The 25,414-nt window shown below is 38.6% G+C and overlaps 1 protein-coding gene across 2 annotated transcripts in view; it reads right to left on the bottom strand.

Moving 5' to 3' along the window:
• Nucleotides 1-24,632, bottom strand: part of GRM1 (glutamate metabotropic receptor 1) — a 429,826-nt gene extending 405,194 nt beyond the window's left edge. For both annotated transcript variants that reach the window (XM_047859536.1, XM_047859537.1), the window contains exon 1: nt 23,933-24,632. In XM_047859536.1, the coding sequence (XP_047715492.1) occupies nt 23,933-24,632 (700 nt within the window). The remainder of the gene's footprint in view (nt 1-23,932) is intronic.
• Nucleotides 24,633-25,414: the final 782 nt, after the last annotated feature.

Here is a 25,414-nt window from a genome sequence, read left to right as displayed (position 1 = left end):
ACAGAGTGAGTATTGGAGGAAGGATGGAACAGGTGATACCAGATAATACCAAAACAGGCTCACCCTCTATATTTCCAGAGCCAGACCCACTGTCTGCCATTTTCTCTTTCTGCCTCCAGACACTTCATCCCTTGGAAAGGCCTTGCACACATGGGTACGAACACCAGTGTCTGCTTTCCAGACTTCATCAAAATCTCTGCAGAGGAGGTCAGGCATCTATAGGTTTTAAAGCTGCCCCAGTGAGTCCAATGTGCAGCCGGAAACAAGAACCAGTAAAAAGTGAAGTCTTAATATATAAACTTTGGGGGATGAATTTATGGTCCAGAAAAAAAAATAAATAAGGAAGGGCAATGTAATAAAGTAAATAAAATGTTTTAGGAAGTTTGGGTACAGAAAATGCCCACAAATCTCTTAACTCCTTCCCTAAAACAAATAAAGAGTATCTTTTCCTCACAGCCTCACTAGTCTGAGACAATTCCTACTTTATGCAAGGTCAGTGTATTTCAACTAATATATGCAATCTATGAACAAGAAGTTGTCATAGATGCTACATGAATCACACACACACACACACACACACACACACACACACACACACACTCACACACACGGAACCAAAAAAGGGATCCTAACCCCAAGAAGGTTATAACCACACAAATATCTACTTTCAGATGATCTTACTGATGTGACTTAAAACCTCCACCTTGTGTAGCCCTATTTCCTTCTTAGTCTCATCCATTTCAGATTTCAAAGTTATAAAGGGTGGAAGCAATTATTATATATAAACCAAGATTACATAAGGGTACTTAGGAAATGATAGTGATAATGATTAAACATGGTCATCAAAGACTTTCAGGAAACAGTGCTATACCTATGTTCATAGCTAGAACCAAATAGATGTGATGAAATAAGAATAACGTCTGATGTCCTCCCACTGGCCTATGAGGGATCAGCTCTCCCCTCTTGGCCACTCTGCCACACCCACCCTATTCTTCTCTGGTAACTCTGAGATAATCACTGAAAAAATAGCTTTAAGTGCTATTCTTTCCTGTTAAATTACTACCTTTTAACAGGAGCTTATTAAAAACTGAAAATTCCCCCGATGAAAAGTAGTATATGAGGCATCCTTTTCTCCCCTCTATCAATAAATTCTGTGCTAGTTCTGGAAGGTATCATACTTACAAAGTCCTTCCTAACAGAAACCAATCAAAGTAGAATATGCCATATCGCATGACCTATTTAGCTTTTGTGTATGTATGTGTATACATATATGTGTGTGTGTGTGTGTTTTACTGAGTTCTTATGATATGCCAGTCATTATCTTGTTTAATGCCATGAGAAGTAAGTGTAATTACAATCCCTAGATTACATAGTTGAGAAGCGAGACTAAGAGAAGTTAAGTGACTAGCCTAAAGTCACAGAACTCAAATATGACAGAGATGGGATAAGAAACCAGGGCCGTCTTACTCCAGAAACCTCCCTCTTAACCACTAATCTTCCTCCTTGATACCCACAATTCCTATTGTGCATCTGCCTGAACAACTAACAACAAATGGAAGAGCCAAAATTCAAAAGGCTGAGAGCCCCAATAGTGAGCCAAAGCCATTGATAGACCACTGCCAGGAAAGGATGATCATACTGCTGTTACAAAGCCATAGACTCTCTGAACCCCTACTCAAGGAATCACAGCTTCTCAGGCCTTTGGACTCATTCAGTCCAACCCCACCTAACACCTGCATTCTTCCTACAACAAACCAAGAGTCTCAGAAACATATGCCCACAACACTAGGAACCAAACAGGAGAGTCTGGCTTCCACATGAACTAACACTCCTGGAAAATCAGTTGGCAGTATTTGTACATTGTGCTTTTTGAGAATGAGTTAGTTTAGATCACTGTTAAATTAGAAAATGGAATAAATTCCCCAAGCACTAAAGCCCTAGAAATTTCCAGAGAGAGGAGAAAGACTTCTTCCCCTTTGCGCACTGGGAAAAAAAAAAAAAACAACTTCGTTTCTAGAAATATAGGTATGTTTGTTTATTTGTTTTAATTATTGTACTTTCCTAGACACAGAAAAAGGAAGGCATGGCTTTTTATCATCATTTCCAGGAATACTAAATTTGAAGTTTTTTTTTAAAGAAATGTCAGGTATGCTTTAGAACAAATCAATACGTAGCCATCTTATGTGATAAAATGCTAACACTGGTTATTTCCTGGAGTTGGAATTATGGATAATTGTCATTGGCTTGATAACACTGTTCTGTATTTCTCAGTTTTCATGGAAAACATATATTTAATTTTTTAAAAAGCCACACAGAATAATCTGAAAAGATTCATGTTAAAAGATTAATAGTGATAAATCTTTACACTTTGTTTCAGCAGGCATAGGAAATGCCATCTTCACACTCTCACAACATCTCCCTCTGTCTGTGCTTCTACAGTCAAACAGGAGCAAGCTTTGGAGTGGACACACATTTCTGCATTTGAAGAGAACTGATAAAGAAGACCCAGGATACATTTATTTTATTCTTTCCTGAGGTAGTGATAGGCTGAGCTATGTGGTCCTCCCAATTGACTAGGGCAGGTGTGCTGGATACAATCTAGTTCAAGGACCTGATTTTTTTAAGACACTGTCTGGTTTATGGTTATAGAGTCTTTGCCTTTATTTACATTTCCCTTACTCATTTAAATAGGCATTCAAATGCTGACAATATCCAGACCAAAAGCCCTAATAGTGTAGACAAAAAGCCACAGTGTAGCACCTCTTTATACAAATTATATAGCAGTCAGCCACCTGGGCTTTGGAATAAGACTGACCCTGTGTCTGACAATTTTTACCTGTGTGACTCAGAAAAACATTTTTCAGCTTTCAGAATAATAAAGTACTTTCTTCATAGGGTTATTGGGAGGACCAAATGAAATAATGTACATAAAACACTCAGCACAGTACACGGCACACAATAAATGCTCAATCGATGGTGTTGGTATCATTACTATTTTTCAATAATAATAATAGACACCTAAATTATATTAACATTTATGAAAATAATGTGGTGGGTCAGATGGGGGGGCGGAAAGATTAAAAGCTAAGCAACTAATAGCCCATAAACATATGAGCATCAGTTGCACCATAAAGATTAGTTTTTTTCAGCGCATTCAAAAAGTACCTGAACCTAGCCCAGGTTCCAGAATATAGTAACCTGAGAACAACTGCAATTCACTTCCTATGCCTGCTGTAACAAAGTGCAAACCACATGTCTTAAACAACAGAAATTTGTTGTCTTACAGTTTCGGAGACCAGAAGTTCAAGATCAAGATGGCAGCAGGAGTGGTTCCTGGTGAGGACTGGGAGAAACAATCTGTTCCAGGCCTCTCTGCTAGTTTCCGGTAGTTTGCTGACACTCTTGGGTATTTCTTGTCTTATAGGTACTCCATTCAGTCTCTACCTTCATCTTCACATGGTATTTTCCCTGCTTGCCTGTCTCTCTCTATGCCAGATTTCCTGCTTTTATAAGGACATCAGTCATATTGCGTTAGTGCCCATCTTAATGATCTCATTTTAACGTGGTTACCTCTATAATGACCCTGTTGCCAGTTGAAGTCACATCCTGAGAAACTGGGCATTAAGATGCAAACTTTTTGGGGAGGCCACAATTCAACCCGAACAAGAACAGATGGTGAAAATGAGAATTACATTTGAAAAAATTTTGGAAAGTATTTATTTTAATATAGTTTTTTTTTTCTTGAGCAACTCAAAATACAAGAGAAAACACATTGTAAACTCTACAGTCCAACACCTGTGCCAAGATGGGATTATTATGGCAGGCAGAACTTGTATCTCTATAAACATAGAGCATAGTTGGTTTTTAAATATTTCTTTCTTAGAAAAATAGGGAGCCAAAAGATTCTAGTATTATGGCCAGCACAAATGCCTATTAGATTACCTTTTAACAGAACCACTGTTTGATTGTTCATTCAACATGTGTTAATCAAGCACTTATTTTGTGCTTAACCTCATTCCAGACCTTACAAAGGAGGAAATCTAAAGTAAGGTACATGCTGTAAGGAGTTTTTTTGCCAGCATGTGAAGATATAAATTATTTTCTTTATTATAGTCCTTAAGAGTTGATGGGACGTGGTCCCTAATGAATCTAGAATGTGTGCTCTCTAAGGCTGATTTCCAGGAATGTCATTGCAGAGTGAAATAAAGTGTGATCTTGCAATATCACCAAGAGTGGCATCACAGCTAGGTGTTGAGTGGAAATATGCCTATCACATGCCATTTTTCACATGTGAGACAATTTACATTTTCACTCAACTGCTGTCCCCAAGGTTACAACTATTCTTCCAGATTAAGGTTTGGCTCCCATGAGTATGGGCAATAACCCTCAGTTCAATGAGTACAAGAATGAATTCACCCCAATAAATACCATGGAGAAATATGCTGCAAAAGGCACAGAACACAACCTCCCCATATGCAGAAGTGAATCAAAGTTACCCGTGCACGATGCCAGAGGGGATGGCAGCTTGGGGTGACAGGTGGCACGCCTCTCCGCCAAGTAGAAGGCGTTGCTCCTGGCAGTTTTTTTTTAAGTGAGGCATGCGACCTAAGTAGTGGCATTTCACAGCTGAGAAACCAGCTTGTAATATGCCTTTTGCTTCACTGAGAGGCGGGCCACATGTCCACATAGACTCCAAGTCTAGCTGCAAAACATTGCAATACATTCGCCTATATTCTTCTTACCACTAAATATTTATATTGCTATGGGAATGTAAATGGGCTGTATGATTAATGACATTTTTCCAGACAAACAAAGAAGATGGCTTCCCTGCAAAGGTGTCACTTTCTAGCACAAATGTTACAAGGAAGAAAAAAGGACCAGAAAATGAGTGGGCGGGAAGAGTTAAAAATAAGTACCTATTTATCGGTCTTCAGTAGAAATTTACAAAAGAGAGTCCACTTTGTTTTGACTAAATTAGCAGATGGAAGACAAGTTCAAACTCTGACGTTCTCAGCACTCTGACATCTGGGTCTACTTTTCCAATAAATTCTTTCTCAACTCCCTTTTAGGCAAGTTCTTCCTCAGACAAATTAACCATTTCACCATTCCCTGTGTATCTGTTAGCATTTTATTCAGAGCCCTTATTTATACGACTTCCTTCATGGGAAATTCCTTTTCCATCTAGCTCTTCCCTTGCATGGCTAGCTAACATCTAAGACCAGACTCTAATGCTACTTATTCCAAAATACCTGACTAATGTCCCCCATCTAGAAGTGATGTCCTCCTCTCTTGAACCTCCACACCCTCTCTTGATCCACATCCAACCATACACGTAGGTGGCAAAAATTATTTCTTTATCTTTCCTTCTGGACTATAAGCAATGGTAGGAACTACAGAGTATCCATAAAGTCTGGAGGATGCATAGATAATATGATTTCATCACATAATCATACACACACACACACACACACACACACACACACACACGCGCGCGCGCTGCTATAAATATAACATCAGTATCATTTCTGATGGCTATTTGCCTATGTTAGCACCCTTGATGGACATCTGCAGTCTGGATTCATTCTTGATACCTGATGCCCAGCATACTGCTGGGTGATTAGTGGGACCTGCATTTGTCAAATAAATGAACTAACTGGTTGACTCATTGATAAGAAACTAAGGTTTGCCCCTCAAGCCCACATAGAATAAGGGCGGAGGAAAATCAGAGACTAGAAAGAGAATATGAAGAGATAAAGGCAAATGATTTGGAGATGCTTCAGGGTTTATAGAGAGCAAAAGCCAAACTACAAGGAAAAGTCTTCTTATCGTAATGAGCTGTGTGTAACCTCAGGTAAGTCACCTAACCTCATTTTTTTTTCTAAATCAAGGACTTAGGTAAATATTTCCTCCAACACGAAAACTATCATTCTAAATAAATACTAAATAAAAGTGACTGCTTATAATGTTTGGGGAAAAGCAGAGGTCGGGAGGCAGTTATTAATAATTAAAATGAGAATATAATAATATAAGCTATAATACAATATACTGCAACTAGCTATATTTATGTAAAACTTTACAGTTTCAGGGCACCTGGGTGGTTCAGTTGGTTAAGCATCTGACTTCAGCTCAAGTCATGATCTCACAGCTTGTGAGTTTGAGCCCACGTTGGGCTCTGTGCTAACAGCTCAGGGCCTGGAAGCCTGCTTCGGATTCTCTCTCTCTCTCTCTCTCTCTCTCTCTCTCTCTCTCTCTCTCTGCCGCTCTCCCACTTGTTCTCTCTCTGTGTCTCAAAAATAAATAAATAAACATTAAAAAAAACTTTACAGTTTCAAAAGCACCTCCATAATAGTTCATTTGGTCCTCACAGGAGGCTGGGAGGAAAGCATGACAGACCCTTTACAGATGAGAAGACAGGCTTTAAGTGGTCTGGTGACTTGTCCAGAGTCACAAGGAATAGCTGATGGGGGAATAAGACAAACCCAGTTCGTCCCACTCAGTACACTTCCCGCTGGATGTTGGGCACTAAAGTCTAAGGAGACTATTGTTACGCAACACCAATATTCATAAAAGGAAGGGGCGCCTGGGTGGTGCAGTAGGTTAAGCATCGGACTCTTTTGATCTCGGCTCAGGTCATGATTTCACCGTTCATGAGTTCGAACCACACATCGAGCTCTGCACTGATGGTGTGGAGCCTGCTTGGGATTCTGTCTCTCTCTCTGTCCCTCCCCTGCTTGCTGTCATTCTCTCTAAAAATAAATAAAAATAAACTAAAAAAATCATTAAGAAGAAGAAAATGAAAAAATATAACCACTTGAGAGTTTTCATTGACAGTAAGTGTAGTCGTTCTTCCTCAATTATTAGAAAGGTAAAGGTAAAGAAGAATATTAATTAAGAAGAGTTTACCCACAAAATATGCAATTAATTGGATGTTTTCTTTTCTTTAGTCCACCAGTGTAAGAAAAAAGCAAATAAAAAAATTATAAAGAATTTAGCAAAAAAGAAACCAACAAACAAACATTTCCAAGGTTTTTGGTTCTCAAATTTGAATAGTCTACTACCTTGTTTCATTTACATTTATGGTGCTAGCAATGAAAATTAATGCAAAATACTGCAAGCTCTTAAATCATCAAACCCTTTACTAAGGCAGGAAGAGGGATTGGAACAAAAGCCCTCTGTACGTAATTCAATTAAACTAATATTTATTGAATGTCTACTGTGTGCAAGGCACTGTTTCGATTGCTGGGGATACGTCAGTGAACAAAACAGAAATAAGATTCCCATTAACCGCAATACCACATTTGGCAAGTAATGTAAGAAATGAATAGATAAATGTCTTTGGTGTAATTTTTTAAACATGCACATTTTAAAACCCATTTTTTGCCTATTTCAGGAGCATAGAACATTGCCTTGAGACATGTGTAAATGACTCTGAAGGAAATAATTCATAAGTGTGTGAGAAGGCATATGCAGTGTACTATCACAAGAAAGACACTATCAGAAGGAGCTTCCCGAATTTCTACCCAAACTGTGGCCCACGGACCACCTGAGAGCCTAGGAGAAATGCAGACTCTCAGGTCCATCCCAGGGCTGGAATCTGCAACCTATCGAGTTCCCAGGTGATTTCGTACACGTATGAAGGTTGAGATGCACTAGTCTAGTACATCTCTTTGCACCTAAGACAGCCTAAAAATAAACTGCTGAAAGGGAGAACATAAGCACTTCAAAAATTAATCACTCGCTCCATAATTTTTTTCATTTTCAAGCAGTTGTTTCTTTTCAAGTAAAATTTTACTTTTAAAATGACAGATCGGGGGGGGGGGGGGGTGCGCCTGGGTGGCGCAGTCGGTTAAGCGTCCGACTTCAGCCAGGTCACGATCTCGCGGTCTGTGAGTTCGAGCCCCGCGTCGGGCTCTGGGCTGATGGCTCAGAGCCTGGAGCCTGTTTCCGATTCTGTATCTCCCTCTCTCTCTGCCCCTCCCCCGTTCATGCTCTGTCTCTCTGTCCCCAAAATAAATAAACGCTGAAAAAAAAATTTTTTTTTTTTTTAAATAAAATAAAATGACAGATCGGGGCACCTGGGTGGCTCAGTCGGTTGAGCCTCCGACTTCGACTCAGGTCACGATCTCGCGGTCAGTGAGTTCGAGCCCTGCGTCGGGCTCTGGGCTGATGGCTCAGAGCCTGGAGCCTGCTTCGGATTCTGTGTCTCCCTCTCTCTCTGCCCCTTCCCAGTTCATGCTCTGTCTCTCTCTGTCTCAAAAATAAATAAACGTTAAAAAATATATACATTATTAAAATGACAGATCAAGGAGATTACATACTAACCTTTCCTTCGGTGTGTGTCAACATTTTAAAAAATGAAATTTGCCTTTTCACTGTTCAAATCTGGCATTTCAAGCCAAAAACAAGGGGTAAGTTGTCTATCACATGTACCAGTGCACAAGGGTCTCTCTCTAGGCTCTGTGATTTCACAACCATCGTGACTAACAGAAGTAGGAGACAGAGGGTGTCTTTCAGGTGTTTAGTTTGCCAGGCAATTATGGTCTGGAAGACACATGATAAAAACATTAGGAAAAGCTAGGAAGCGGGTGGAAGGCAAGCTCTCTCTCCATTTGTCATGAAACAGTCACTCGAAAATGGATTTATTTTTCCCTAAAGATAAAAAAGGGAGAACAGGGAAGGAGGCTGTTGGAAATTCACAGAGACGCAGAAGCCCTGCTCAGTGTTGACCATGGTAAAGAGAATGTTTCACCCACACATATACCCTGCCAACATTGGGCAAAACATCCCAGCATAGCCGCAGAGCAGACTCTAGAATGTACTAAAGAAGGAAAAGACAGCCATGGCAGAGCTTCTATGAGCCACGGAAGGCCTTTTTCACTAATCTAAAGGAGTATGGTTCTCCTCTGGTATATGATCAAAGCTCAAAGACTCTTCTACCATACTAAATACAAAGGAAATTTTTCTTCCATCTTCAACTGTGAGTGTAACATAAACTCCTCCTCTTCCACAGTTTTAAAAAACCTCTCAGCCTGTCATTACCCTCTGCTTCATAACATAGAGAAACTTCAGCAGGGATCTATACCTACAGTAGGGTCACTTCCATTTACCTATACATTAATGTCCTCACTCTTCTTAAAATGGATTTGAGGCACTTTATAATTATATAAAGTATTAAATAATGCTGTTGAAGATGAAGAAGCTAATATCTACGCATGTACACTAAACATTTTTTTGTAATCAAGCATCAAATTTACCTTTGAGATTCCTGGTAGGAAAAGAGAAGAATGGAAAACACAATTCTCTCATTACCAGTTAAGTTGAAACATGTCAGTTCTTCAAGAGAGATAAATGATTTCATGATATTAAAGTCTACAAAGAATTGTTAAAAATGGACTTTATAAAAGGGATATTGAACAACATACTAAGAAATATTTTCTACAAATCTTTGAAAGTTATAAGGCATTATTTACATTTCCAATGCTCGTTCTGACTTGCAAGAAATAAACAGAGACCCTATTAAAACACTACCTAGAAAAAGCAGTTCTTCAAGGAGAGCAAACAAAGTCAGGGATGTAGTTTTCTGAAAAGTTAATTTCATCTGGCCTTGTGACAGGAGCTGGACAAAGGATAATCCGTGGCTATAATCTTTGGCAAGCACCTGGTAGCCTATGTAATTAACTAAAAGAATATTCTAGTGCTTTGGACATTGAGCCAGCAGGTGGCCAAGTTAATGAGGTGCTGAGAAAGATGGGACTCCTCACATGTATCTTGGGACTGTACACTTCTGAATGGAGAGAATATCAAAACAGTAGGCAATCACACTGCTAGAAATACATGGTTTCCTATCTCTGGTGGGTCCTTTAAGTATTTGTCCTGTTTGTTTTTGAACTTCTCCATTTCCCTTTCCTTCTCCCTCACTGAATAGTTGAGAAAACAGAGGATACCAAATATTATTTCTCTTCTCATCTTTCCCAAACTTAATTGTATCACCACCCAGAAGAAAGACTTTTCCTATTCAGTGTGGCCCAGCCACAATTCCTTCTTGCCTCCTCAGAAACTCTGCTTCAGTTATCCTCCAATTCTCCTTTTCTACCACTGTTTTCCATCAATTTTTAAAACTGCTTCACGCTTTCTCATCCTAGAAAATGTTTTCACTTAGAAGTACATCTCGGTCTAGCTACCGTCCTCTCTCTCACCTTCCCTTCTCAGTCTCCAGAAACAATGCAACATACTTGCAGCCTCCACTTCCTCCTGGCCTCTGCCCTTCTAATGGGTTTAGAAATGAAGAGATGAATAAGTCATGGGAATAAAAAGTACAGCACAGGCAATACAGTCAATGGTACTGTAATAGTGTTGTATGGTGACAGATGGCAGCTACCCTTGAGGTGAGCAAGCACAGCATAACACAGATTTGTCAAATCATCATGCTGTACACCTGAAACTAATGTAACATTGTGTATCCACTATACTCAGATAAAGAAAATTAAAAGAAAAAGTAAATAATTAACCTGAAAAGTTTTTGTACCAGAAAATAGGGAGTTTTCAAAAAATGATGGTACATGCCAAAAGAATACAAAAGCCAGCTTGTCAATTTAGTACCAAAATAAATAATGATGATGATTAATAATAGACTAAAATGCACTGAATAAAATAGGAATCCATAAGTTCATACTCACATAAATAAATTGATGAATAAATCAAAAGTTTGATGATTAACAGGATATTTACAGAGTTTCAAAGCAACTTCCCATAAAATATTCATTAATTACAAACTTTACAGTGGAGAAGACTGAGAGATACCGTATTAATCTAGTGATCAAAATTAACATCATCAATAATGGGAAAATTTTAAATCATATACCTTTTAGCAGTGCAGTGACAGGAATGCAACATTGCTTCTGGAATATTCCTAATGAAGAGGTGTACCTTACATCTAATCATGAGGAAACATCAGTAAAACAAAACTGAGGGACATTTTAGAAAATAATTGGACTTGTGGGGTACCTGGGTGGCTCAGTCGGTTAAGCAACCGACTCTTGATTTCGGCTCAGGTCATGATCTCATGGTTTGTGAGATTTAGCCCAGCATTTGGGGTTCTGTGCTGACAGTGGAGCCTGCTTGGTGTTCTCTCTCTCTCTCTCTCTCTCTCTCTCTCTCTCTCTCTCTCTGCCCCTTCCCAGCTCTCTCTCTCTCTTAAAATAAATAAACTTTAAGAAAAAATAAAATAAATTAATAATAAAATAATTGGACTTGTTATCTGCAAAACTGTCAAGATCATGAAGTCAAGGAAAGACTGAGGAACTACTCCAAACTGAAAGAGATTAAGAGACACGACTAATTCTATACTAGATCCTGTTGCTACAAAAGACTTTATTGGGACAACAAGTAAAACTCAAATGGGGTCTGAGAGTTAAATGGTAGTAATGTGTCACTGTTAATCTCCTGGTTTTGATGGTTGTATTTTGGTTAAGTTTAAGAGTATCCTTGTTTATAGAAAATCACATTAAAGTACTCAGACTTTGGGGGAAAAAATGAGAGAGATTCTTGGGGAGGCAGACGCTAGGAGGAAGTGGAGGCTACTGGTACAGAGCACTGTTTCCATAACCCTCCTTTCCCTGTCAGCTTTGTGGTTCCCTTCCTGGAAATCTCTCCTCCCTTGGCTGCCATAATGTCTGTTGTTTCCTGGTTCTTCCTCTTTCTCCTTCTAGTTTTGTTTGAGTTTTTTTGTTTTGTTTTGTTTTTAATTTGAGAGAGAGAGCATATGCAAGGAGAGCGGCAGAGAGAGACAGAGAGAGAGACAGAATCTCAAGCAAGCTCGACGCTCAGCCCAGAGTAGGGCTCCATCTCACAAACCTTGAGATCATGACCTGAGCTGAAGTCAAGAGTTCAACTGAGCCACCCAGGCACCGCTCTCCTAGTTTTCTAACTGTTCATTCTACATCCTTTTTCTGGATCCTCTTTCTCATTTTCACCTTCCTCAAAGTCCTGCCTTTACTGTTCCTCTTTTCACTCCATATCCTCTCCCTTGGTAATCTCATCCACTCTTAGGGTTTTAACTACAGCTATTTGCTGACAAATCACAAATCTACCTCCCTTTCTACATCTTTGGCCTATGGGGTCTCTCAACCTTTTTTCCCATAGATATCTCAAATTCAACTACTCTAAAACTCATGTTTTGCCAGTCTATGCTTCTTCTTTTCTCACTATTTAGCTATACAAAATGGAAACGTGGTAGTCATTACTGACTCCCCTTTCTCCTTTATCCTTATAACCAATCATTCACTAAATCCTAATCTCGCTACTAAATTCCTGTCCAATCCATTCTCCTTTCCATCCCAACTGACACTTACTTTAGTAAAGCTCTTATCATTCTTGACTAAATTGATTAATTAAATTGGCTTTTTCTCCACCACTTTCCCAACTATCAATGGCCCATCAACTTGTGTCCTAATTTCCAATATGACTTCTTTTCTTAAGCCGTCCTCTCCAAAATTTTCAGGGTGCTGTTTTCAAAATATAAATCTGATTGTGTTTCCTCTCTGTTTAAAATCTTTCACTGGCTCACCATATTTACAAAATAGAATCTAAATTTCTTGGCATGGCAAGCCTGTCCCTTCATGACCTAAGCCTTTCCTCCCTTTACAACTTGCTCTTTCCCCAATCCTTTTCCCTGAACATATATTCCAGAATTAGTGACATTTTTAAGTTCCCTGAGCATGCTTTGTTTTCTACATCAATACTTTGACTCATAATCACTCCTCTGGTCCTGTAATGGTGTGAATTTCAATGTCACATTCTTTGGGAGGCTTCTATGAGGTTACTCTCACTTCTTTCTTTGGTCCAGAGAAAAGTAATGACATTTCTCTCTTACCTCTTTATTCATACCTACTCTGATGGTTGCATTTACCAAACTGAATGGTAACTACCACATGATGAACTTCTTGATAGAGGGATTATAGTTCAGCTCTGGTCATTGATGACTATAGTAGAGAGCTTGACCCAGAGAAAGTGTTCACTAAACATCTGTTTAATTACAATAAACATCTGAATGCATATTCTTTTTACCATCAGAATGACACCTGTCAGCCAAAAAGTAAAAATAATATGGTACACTCATTTATCCAGGAAAATGGGACATTATCTGTTTAAGTTGTTTCCCTGTTCCAATATCCTCATATCACCTTGTATTCCATTCTACTGTAAACAATTTCTCCCCTTCAACATAGTGTGAGCAATTTGTTTATTGATCTGTTTTGTTCAGCCTTTTGTAATGTACAAATTATAAAATACGTCAGAGCACCACAGAAAAAAGAGGAAACTGCCTCAAGTATCCAGCAATAGCTGCAGAACAATCTATACAAGTCTAAATGAAAGCCCTCATCTATAGCCACATGCTATGGATGCAACTGTTATGAAGGAAAAATACAGGAAGCTAAGTGTGCTACTCAAAGTCAGCAAATCAGCAAAATATATCTCTTCTTTATTTGCATACATTCACTACAGAACATTCTTATATTTACTTCACATGGGCTCCCTTAGAATAAGGACATCTTCTTATTTAAGGTTGGAATAGCCTGACAACAACAATAATATCTTACATTTATTTAGCTCTATCTCATCTCTACAATAAAGTTAAGGGATTATTTTTGTACATTTTACCCTGATGGCTCTCTGAGCATGGCTAATTCCCTGAAGCCTTTGTTTCCATCCTACCCCTGATCCCTAGAATCCGTCTCTAGGCATCCTTTTCTAATCTCATCTCATCCTTATGCACTACACACAACCCCTGATCACTTGCTGTAGAGATAGTACCATTCAGCCATCTGAGCAAGTGTAATCTCTCACTCTTGATCACAGCCCTCACAGGGATAGAATCCTTTCTTTTTTCATTAAAAAAGATGCCCCTCATTGAAGAGGGCATCTTTTGGGATGAGCACTGGGTTTTGTATGGAAACTAATTTGGCAATAAATTTCATATATTAAAAAAAAAAAAAGATGCCCCTTACTGGCCTTTATTTTTCTGCCAGAAAAAAATGAAAGCCTCAACTAGAGTTTCATATGGAATGGGCATTTCAAGTTGGAATTTCATTTTCTCTAAGAAAGGAACTTTATTACAAGATGGTAACAAACATAAATATGGAGACAGAGTTGCATAAATCCTGGGAAGAAGTCAGATCACATAAGAAAACGGCTTTACCCAGGCTTTCAAGAGGAATGTTAAGAGCAGGTGGGTTGGAAGCAAGACAGTTTGAAAAGAACAGGCTTCTATTGTTCAGAGTCTTTCTGACCTTTAAGAGTTCAGAGATATAACAGTTCTTGGCAATGCCAAGGTGCCAGACGATGGTCAGAGTAGGTGGCTTGCGGAAGTGAAGGGAAAGGACACAGAATTTATGTCACTGAACTAAGAGGATAAGCATCAATGGATCACACATATGAATATTGGAATCATTCGGGAGTATGACAAGAGTCCATATTGAAAGGCAGACTATCAGCAGTAAGAATGAGTTTTCAGTGACAGCAGAGTCTCCCGGAAGCTACTAAATGACAGCAGCAAAGTTGGGAAGAATTTAGCGTGGCTGGATGATATAAACCTCAGAGGAGAGAGGAATGCAGGAGGTTGAATCATATGATTTTGAAACAATCAATCAAATGGGGCACCTGGGTGGCTCAGTCGGTTAAGTATCCTACTCTTGATTTCGGTTCAGGTCATGATCTCATGGTTTTGTGAGTTCGAGCCCCATGTCAGGCTCTGCCCTAATAGCATGGAGCCTGCTTGAGATTCTCTCCCTCTCTCTGCCCTCTCCTGCTCGCACTCACTCGTCCTCAAAAATAAATAATATATTTTTTAAAAAAACTAATATATTTTTTAAAAAACAATCAAGCAAACAAACAAATGAGACTTGTTTTTAAAAAATATCTAATACCAAGTTGAATTAGTCCTGGCTTTGTTACTAACACATATTATAGTCTTGGGCAAGCCATTCTATTTCCCTGGATCTTTTGTTTTCTCATTTATAGCATGAGAAAGAGTCTTAAAATCTATACCACATGCTATGCTTTTAACCACGAATTTCATGTTTGTCTTATTTTACTGGGCTTTAGGGTCAAAATCTATACCTGATTAACTGATTGCATGTACTTGCTCATTATTCATCAGCTAAAAAGGGCTGATATCTTAAGAATCTGTCCCTTTGGTGGGAATTTAACAAAAGCAGGTAAAAGTCACTTGTATATTCCATCTCCTTGTTCTCCAAAACACTGTTATGAGGTAAATAATATAGCAGTGATTATCATTCCCATTTCACAAATAAAACTGAGATGAATATATAGTATTTCCAATAGCCTTTCATTCATTTATTTTTTATGATTAAATTTTTGTAACCCATGAGTCTTACAACTACATATATGTCTCTTCTGACAGACTATGGGACCTTAAGGATAATAATTATAGCAATGATAATAATAATCAAAATGTATTTAATTTATGTACTCTTAGCACCAAGACCAGGGTCTGACACATAATAGACCAATGTATAAGATGGTCATGTCTTCATCAGAATGCAAAATAAGTTAGTTGGTAATCAAAGAACTGCTCTCCCAAAATCGTTTTTGTTTTTCAGTTGCCAATTTAGGCTTTTATCAGAATCATTTAGATAATCAGCTCGAATCTTTAATTTCTTGGCCATGAAGTGACCAAAACAGATAATTTTAAAGTTGATAAAGGAGAATTTCTGCCTGAATCAATAAATTATCTTCATAAAAACATTAACACTATATTTGGTACCACGGTGTCTTAAGCTTAAGAAAGCAAAACTTCCCGTGAGATTGAAGGAAATTAAAATTACAATTTTTCCTGTAAATTTAGATCTTAAGTGTTTTAGACATTCATAGAAAACAATTAGGCATGGGGGCACCTGGGCATCCGACTTCAGCTCAGGTCATCATCTTGCAGTCTGTGAGTTCGAGCTCCGCATCGGGCTCTGTGCTAACAGCTCAGAGCCTGGAGCCTGCTTTGGATTCTGTGTCTCCCTCTCTCTCTGCCCCTCCCCTGCTTATGCTCTGTCTCTATCTGTCTCAAAAATAAATAAAAACATTAAAAAAAAAAGAAAACAATTAGGCATGAAAAATAAATAGAATAAATAAATAACACCTGAATACATAAGTTACATATATATTTCTGCATAAAAATTTTAATCCAATGTTAGGCCCCTCATGGATAAGACAGTCACATCATTTTGCCTTTATATCTTAGCCTGACTCTGGTTTTCAACTATACCTTCTCTGAAAACCTTCTCCTACCGAGATGTTGCTTCCAATCTAATATCAGAACCCATTAACGATGAGTTGCTTTTTCAGTGGTTTTAGGTACTCAGGAAACTATTCTGTCCTCCACTGTGGTTTCGCACCCCTCTGTGGTCTTACTATGGGGCATGCTGAAAATACGGCTTCTGACAAATTTCTTCAAGATGATGCCACTCTAGCCACTACCTAGAAAGTTATTAAAAATCCATACAACAGTCATTGTATATTAGTACCATAGATCGCTAGGAGAAAAATTTTAGTGACTGAAGAGAAGTGGGAACTGCCAAGCCACATTATGGGGGAAATATAAAATAGGAGTTGCCATCACCATCTACCCTATGCAGGCCAGCTACTTGAAAAATTTATTCCAAAGCTAATGAAGTCACAGAGTGATTGATGGTATGGCAGAAGAATCAAGAAGAGTTCAATCTTTCTCAAAATAATAAAGATATCTCTTTTTTGTCATCTTTGAACATCACCTTAATTCCTTGCACATAATAGCTGTTCACTAAATACTGACTAAATAACTTATAAAATGGTTTAATAAGGCTAGCCAATATAGTAAAAAAATAACAAATATAGAAACTCATAAGAATAGTAATCTGGGGTCATTTTTTGGTAGGAAAAAATGGTTTTATATATTTTTTAAAGTTTATATATTTATTTTTGAGAGAGACAGACAGAGAGAGAGAGAGAGAGACAGACAGAGAGAAGAGGAGAGAAAGCACAAGCAGGGAAGGGCCAGAGAGAAGGAGAGACTGAATCTTGAGCAAGTTCCATGCCATCAGCACAGAGCCCAATGCAGGGCTCAAACTCACAAACTGAGAGATCATGACCTGAGCCAAGATCAAGATTCAGACACTTAACCTACCGCACCACTCAGGCGCCTCTAAATGGCTTTATATTTTTCTTTTTTTTTTTTAATGTTTATTTATTTTTGAGAGAGAGAGAGAGAGAGAGAGAGAGAGAGAGAGAGAGAGAGAGAATGAGCAGGGGAGGGACAGAAACAGAGGGAGACATAGAATCCGAAGCAGGCTCCAGGCTCTGAGCTGTCAGCGCAGAGCCCGACGTGGGGCTCAAACCCACAAGCTGTGAGGTCATGACCTGAGCTGAAGTCAGATGCCCAACCAACTGAGCCACCCAGGTGCCCCTAAATGGCTTTATATTTTTCTTTTTTTTTTTTTAATGTTTATTTATTTTTGAGAGAGAGAGAGAGAGAGAGAGAGAGAGAGAGAGAGAGAGAATGAATGAGCAGGGGAGGGACAGAAACAGAGGGAGACATAGAATCTGAAGCAGGCTCCAGGCTCTGAGCTGTCAGCGCAGAGCCCGACGTGGGGCTCAAACCCACAAGCTGTGAGGTCATGACCTGAGCTGAAGTCAGATGCCCAACCAACTGAGCCACCCAGGTGCCCCTAAATGGCTTTATATTTTTCAACAGGCTTCAAGATTACCACTGTGTCCCAGCACATGTAGCAACTGATATTCATAATGATTACTTTGTATATTTGAGGAAAGTGTCTATTAAATCCAGCACTCTTTTTAAAAAGTCAGAGAACTATATAGGTTGCAAAGATCAACTTGTAAAATGTTTAAAATATAAAGTATAGCATAAGAAATATAGCCAATAATATTGTAATAGCTTTGTATAGTGAGAGAGGGTAACTAGACCTATGGAGATAATCATTTCATAATTATGAAAACATCAAATCACTATGTTGCACACCTGAAACTAGAGTAATATTGTATATCAACAGTAATTCAATTTTTAAAATGTAAAAGGTTGGAGGTCAAAGAAGCCAAGTCTCAAGTACCCAGGTAAGTCAGCTGGAGAATCAAGGTTCTGGATGAACAAGGTTTTATTTGGATGTGAACCCTTTTTCTTAAATCACAAATAGAGTATCTCATAACTATCCCTGGTTTTTCTTTTGTCCACATACCCATGCCTGCTAATAATGTATGTGCTCTTACCCAAGTTACACACTGATATAATTATATATTAAATATATTAAATCTTAGTCCATGTTGTTTAAACCTAAAGAATCATGGTTTTGAAACCTACTCATGACACGCCTGTGAATTACACCAAAATTCTCCTGGTCCTCCAGGATTGCAAGACTAGGCATAGTTTGGACTCCTCCTTATCATTGACAAAGGAACACCTTTTATTTTTCCCAACTATTTCAACAGCCTAGTAGCTAGAATTCCACAATAACTAACATTTTCACAGTTAGTTTTCGCCCTTCCCTTTAATGGATCTCCCCTACATATTTCAGTAAAATTCACTTTAATTATTTTTGAATCACATCAAACTGTGCTTGGGTATATCTTTCTTGAAACCAAAACTCTCTGGCACATGCTTCAAAATTCTCCAGTTTTTGTCCTTCAAATTAATAAGCATTCACAGTCACAAAATATAAGAATCCAAGTTGAGTTGCTATCTTTATTATTAGTTATTGGACCACACTCGCCACTCCAGACAAGCTTACCTGCTTATTTTATCCCATGGGGACATTCTTACTACTGCTTCTAACTTTTAAAAGAAATGTCATATAAAAAAAAACACTTATCAAAATTCCCTTTTTTGTGGCTTTTTTCTCACCAATTATCCTCACCAATATTTTCTTTCAGTGTTCCCTAAACATGTATAAATTCATGTTTCTAAATGTCCACACTTTAACTTTATTTGGTTTACATGTGTTCAACTGTACCCTCTTTACAGTGTAAAGTACTTAGTAACTGAGACCAAGCCTTTAAATTTTTTACATATTTTTGTATAGCATATCTTCAATTAGAATTGAGTGACTATTGTGATGGCTTTTCATTTAAATTACTTGTATTGATTTATTTATCTATAAAGTAGTACAGTATATAATGGAAAAGCATACTGTCAAGGGAATTCATGAAGACTAAATGACCACCAGAGTCAGCCAGGAAGTAGTTTGCTGGTGATAGACTATAGGACTTTACACTTGACCCTCTCTTACTTAGTCTCAATGTATATAATTAAATCCTGAGGACACAAAGCTGGTCTTATGGTGATGCTAAAATGAATTAAATAATCAAACCCCAGAACTTCCTGATAAGGTCAATTTAAGCTAATAATTTTATATTTAAAAGGAAACAAAAAGTAAAGTCTTACTCTCAGATATAATAACAATACCAATATTAATAACTGCTCAAGCACAAAAAGAAGGAGATACGGCCTAGCAGCAGCACATATGTTTCAGAACACTTTTGGATAAGAACTTATCTCAAATCTACTTGAGTTATTTGTGATGATGAAGGAATTAAAAACTAGAATAAATGGGCGAGAGAACTGGTGAGATCCAGCACAAAAGAGAGGATTTACTGATGGCAAATATCACAAGGAAGAGGAATTTAAATTGTTTTGGATGACTCCCAGTGGTTGATGGAGAATTGGTGGAAATTTCAGAAAGTCAGGTCATTATACAGAAAAGCAGACTAGTAGGTGAAATACTGCTTCTGAATTTAAGTCCTATATTCTCTCACTCATATTAGAAATCCTAATCACCAATAGGAAACTCAGAGTATATGGGAACTGCTTCTTGGGAAAGATGTAATCATGGTGTTTTAAGCATCTTTAATTGATTAACCTAAATAACCTTTGATGACACTGCTGTTCCTTATTTTGTGACAAAATGGAGCAACTATTAAGGTAACTTTTTGTGAAATAGGTTGGAATCAAGATAAGAAAGATATGAAGAAAGTTGCGGGGGCATAGATAGAAAATACAATATTTGGTAGAAATAAAACTCTTATATGTAACTTCATTACCTAAAGTAATAGTTCACTGACTTTGGAGGATTTTCCTCTGATGCCATTGGACTGCTAAAGTAAGTTTTATATCAAATAGAAAAAGGGTTTTAAGAAGAAAAAAGATTTTGAAAAGAAGCCCTCAAAAAGGCCAATTTCATATAAAATGTAAGCAAGCATCAAAAAAAAAAAAGGTGCACTACAACGAAAAATGTGACTATAAACAAAAAAGTACCTTACAGTGAAGGGCACTGTATACAAGCATAATTAAGTCCTTTATAATAACAACACTCCTCTGACACATAAGACAAAATACTGACACAGAAATGCTTAAAACAAATGAAAATGTACCCTATCAAAAAAAAAAAAAAAACTTTTTGAAGCTACTTAAAGAATATTCTTTATTGGATTCGTTCAATGCTTTTAATGTAATCAACTAGAATTACATTCAAGTGCTGCCTTCTATAACTTTTTGAAATGATAAATTTGATTCTTGATGGGGAATCTGCATTTCATCACAAGGATAAAATCCAGTGTCCTTGGCCAAGATATTCTTCACAGAAGTAGGCTATTTTTGTATTTTATGCTTAGCATATTTAAAGACACACAGTCCAGGTGAGTAACTTGCTCCAAAATGCACTCAATCTTTATCTGTGAATAAGGCTCCATTGCTTCAGTACCTACCCTTTGACGGATCCTTTTTCAATACTCTCCTCAGTGACTATCCTGAAAATTTTTCTGGAGAGCCTACTGCAGGTACCTGCACGTGTACCAATACTCTTTGATGCCAGGTAAACTGACAGTTGTCATGACCAGAGGTTAAGTGTGGTGCAAATGATGTGGCAGAAGATTGAAAAGTATGTAAAAGAATATTACAACAGAATTCTAGCTGGTTTAGAAAGCAAACAGAAAATATCTCCCAGCTTAACTTCGATATAAAATGAAATAAGAAAGGGTTATAAAAACAGTTGGGGCATTCAAATAATAGGATGCCCCAACTGTGATTGTAAAGTCCATCAAAATTAACCATGGAAATGAAGGTACACTAATCTAGTCACTTAGTACTTTTACTATACGATGCTAGCTTAACTATACGAGCTATTCTTCTAATACTAGCTTAACTATGCTAACTTCTAATTTAAAAAATTATGATGATAAATTTACTATAGAATGGCTAATTTGTAAAGGAGAGGTGAAGGTCACTGGAGGTTCCAGAATTTCTAAGCTCCAAATTGTTAATATCCAAACTGGCCTCTTTCCTGAATAGTGCCCAGATGGCAGAGACAACACTGATATGTGGTCTTAGCTGCTTTTTGACAAGGAACTGTCACCAGTAGGTGACCCCATCAGTCTGAAGGCAGGAAAATTACTAAATGATGCAAGGAAATGCCTGCAGGCCAGTACACCATGGGTCCCTGAGAAGCAGGAGGGCAGAACCTCAGGAAAAATGAATTTTCAGCTGGTGCTTATACAAAAGAGACTGTTACATTTCTTTGCAGATAGGAGAAAATAAAATAAATTTCAGTTCCATACATATTATGTCTAATAAGAATAGGGACAAATTCTCCTTGAGAGGAAATAAGATCATATGTAAAAGGTAGGGGAATGGCGTCATCTCTTGATAATAGACACGAAAGTTAGCTCTGACACTGCTCTATGAACACAACGTAGTCTAGAATCAACTACTACAATAGTATGGAGACATAATCTCTGCCGCACAAAATCAGTCAGAAGGCAGAAAGGAAATAAAGTAATCCAAATTAATATAGGGTGAAATTTTAATATTAGCCCTTCCTGAACAAAATTGGCAAACACAAGTCAAATTAATTTTCCAAAAACATAATTCTACTTGTCAGAAAGCAACCCACTATAAGCAATTATTTTTAGCAAAGTGATGCAACTGAAAAACAAATTGAAGATAGATAGGGAAGTCTTTACTCTTCACTACCCCAACATAAAATGATGTTATATTAAAATATGGGAAATAAAACTAGGGTATAAAAGTAATGAACTATTACTTTTGGAAAGAGGAATTTATACTTCTAGTATCTATAAACTATTACCTAGCTCAACGGAGGGAGAATTATTTAATATTTAAATAAATCACATTCCATCTAGATTTTGCCATTCCCTTGTAGAGAGATCTAATGCTGATAATTAACACATCTTTAATTTGTGCTTTCAAGATGTTCCATCTAAGCACCAGAGGAAACTATGTTAAACATTAAAAACGTAGGAAATTAACATTAAACATTAATATGCAAGAGATTAGCATTTGAACCTAAAATTGTTTCTTAAAATAGTTATATGAGATTTTGTTGAAAAAGAGATTTGCCATTCACTATTAAAAATCAAGATTCAGAAATATGAGTCAGCTGTTAAAAGTCACAATATTGCGGCAGAAAGTTTTTCCCCCAAAGGCAAATTCCAAAATTATAATGCATAATTCTACATTGTTTTTGTTTGTTTGTCCTGAAAACTCTGCTCCCTTTATAAATTAAAGCATTGGTTTTCATTAATAATCACCATATAACCACATCAGTAAGAATGCTTTTTAATTTTGAAATCAGAGTTCACACCAGTGGCTGAATATTGTGTAACTGTTGCAAGAACATGAAGTCATGCCTTTCTTTCCTGGCCTTTCTTTTAATAATTTGATATTTAAAAATATGAATGCAGCAATATTCTCAAGATTATCTTCCATATGCTAACATATATATATATATATATATACACACACACATACATATGTGTGTGTGCACACGCACGCGTGTGTGTGTGTGAATTGCCGTAGGCAATTGATATTTAATCCAGGTCTCAGTTTCTTTATAGACCTAACAAGGGAGTTAAGAGTAAATGACTTAAAAGTCTCATTTTATCCCCAAATCTGCATAGGCTGAGAGAAGGAGAGTAAGGGAAATCTTTAAAAAAAATACTTTGAGAATTCATGTAAGACTCTATAAAAATCAAAGTTTTTAACCTCAAATAAATCTATTTCTTTTTTTAAGCCATTTTACACCTAACTCCTACTATCCTTTTATTAGTAACTGATCTAACTAAATTCTAATGAGCAAAATCATCGTGTTAGAAGAAAAAGACTAGAAACCAAACTCAAATCTAAGAGGTCACCAGTGCTATTTCTCATAAAAGAAGATAATTCTTGGGAGGAGTGAGGGCATCTGGATAATTTTAACATACTTAATAGAAAGAAAATAAATATATGATTTAAACTATTTACTTTTCCTTTGTATCCGAGGCACCCTAGAATTTGAAGTAAGTTTCTGATATACAGAGGAAGATGGACGCATGAATCCAACATTCCAAGGAAGCTTTGTATGTGAAAGAAGGGGAACCACACACTAGGACAAAGAAGCACCTTCAGCTGTTGGAGACAAGATAAAGCTTTCAAGACCACTTTAGGTGACAGCAAGTTTTGTTGTTTTTGTTTGTTTCCCCAGTTGCTCATTTTGGATTAGTCTGTGAAGCTTGGAAAACCACAGCCAGTCATTTAAGGGTAGTATACCACCTTGGGCAAACAAGCCTTTCAAACACAAACTCAGAATGTGAGACAAACATGTAGCCCAAAAACTACAGTTGGATACTACTCACGGAGAGTTTGTATCTTATAGGTTCCTACTATCCCCCAAAACACCATGGGACACAGTCTTCTTACACTATAATTACAGAAGGAGGATCAAAGGTAATGCCTGGGTGGGTGTGTACTGACAAGGGTAAAGTCTGTTGCCCACAGTGCAGGAAATAAATGGGGGGTGGAGGGCAGTATTATGATCATAAAGGCACATCATGCAATATACTCGCTTCCTCTGTACCTTTCTTTCCCAAATGCAATGCCTACCTTCTGTGTGGACTGCAGAGACATAGGTCCAATTGTAACGTTTGACTATGTCAAGCATTGCCCTTGCTTGCAAAGTGTCAGAAGGGACAACCCTCAGGAAGTATTTGTACAAAGTTTTGTCACTCAGGTCGATGCTTGTGGCAGAATACGCAATCTGTGGGATGTCGAAGAGCTGAAGCAGGTTCTGCACTTGAATGGCTACGGAGCTGGAGCCCGGGCCGATCACGCCGGCAATAGGCTTCTTAGTCCTGCCTAGGGGGAGGGACTGGCCGTCAGGCAGGCACCGGTTGAGCCCATCCTTTTCATCTCGAATGGAAATCAGAGAGTCCCTGATGAACTCAATGCTCTGCTCCAGAGCCACGGAGGAGTGCCAGCAGGAGTCCCGGATCTCACTGCCCAGAGTGATGTTGGGCAGCAGGACCGGGTCCGCGTTAATCTTATCCAACGTGTGGAACATGGCTTCCACTCTCTGGATGCCATACTGCTCCCTGATCTCTCCACACTTCCTCTCAGGCACCTTCTCCGCCGGAGGCTGGTGGTGGACTGAAAAGAGGGCTCCAATGATGACATCTCCGTCCATTCTGGCCACCGAGCGCTGAGACGAGGCTCCCGCCAGCAACACTTTCCTGCCGGGTCCTCTGGGAAGAAGGGACATCTCCAAAAAGATCGCTGGGAAAAAAACCAGGAAGAGCCGGACCATTGTGCTGAGGACGCGGTCCACAGCCTGCTGGCCGCGTTCCCACGCTGGTCCTGCCAGCCGGCTCTGCGCGCTCACAGCGTAGACAGACACCCGACGCCTGCCTCTCCCTGCTCGGTCCTGCTCTCCAACACCGCTGGTTCAACACTTTCGCCGCTTGCACCCCGGCCTCCTTCCCCTCCTCCGCCACCTAGTCCTCCACGACCACCTCCGTGTCCTGGAGACGCTTCTAAAAGGGGAATTCGAGCCCCCTTCTTCACCGGTGCATCAAAGTAAACTGGTCAAGAGTACAATGGGCATCGTGGTGGCAGCCGTGAGCTGGACGCTGCCGACAAAAAAAGGAAGAAAATCAAAGCTCTGTTATCACAAGACCTGTTTCAAAACTCTGGGTCAGTGATGTTAATAGTTGCCCGGTCCATTTCAACACATGATAGCGGCCGGAGGGACAGCTTGGGAGACAGCTGTGGTCAAGGCAGGACGTGGTGCGTCCTGCCCGCAGTGCCCTCATCGGTCCCTGGAGGCGCAGAGCCCCACCGACCCTCCCCCTCCTCCAGCTTCAAGCCTCTTCCAGGTCCCCAAATACCCATTACACTTACAGACTTGGTGGGGGGGTGGGGGGGGGGGTGGGGGGGGGGAAGGGGAATAAAGGAGAGGAGGAGCTAGGTCTTCCAGCCTTAGAGAACTTTCCGGATTTGAAAAGATCAACTTTTTCCCAGAAGAAATTTGGAAACTCATTATGAGGGTGGAAGCACTACTTCAAGATGAACGCAAAAAAGGAATGCACC

This window comes from Prionailurus viverrinus, chromosome B2, assembly GCF_022837055.1.
Source record: "Prionailurus viverrinus isolate Anna chromosome B2, UM_Priviv_1.0, whole genome shotgun sequence".
Lineage (NCBI taxonomy): Eukaryota > Metazoa > Chordata > Mammalia > Carnivora > Felidae > Prionailurus > Prionailurus viverrinus.
The sequence above is the reverse complement of the archived record's forward strand: the minus strand, read 5'-3'. Positions and strand labels throughout refer to the sequence as shown.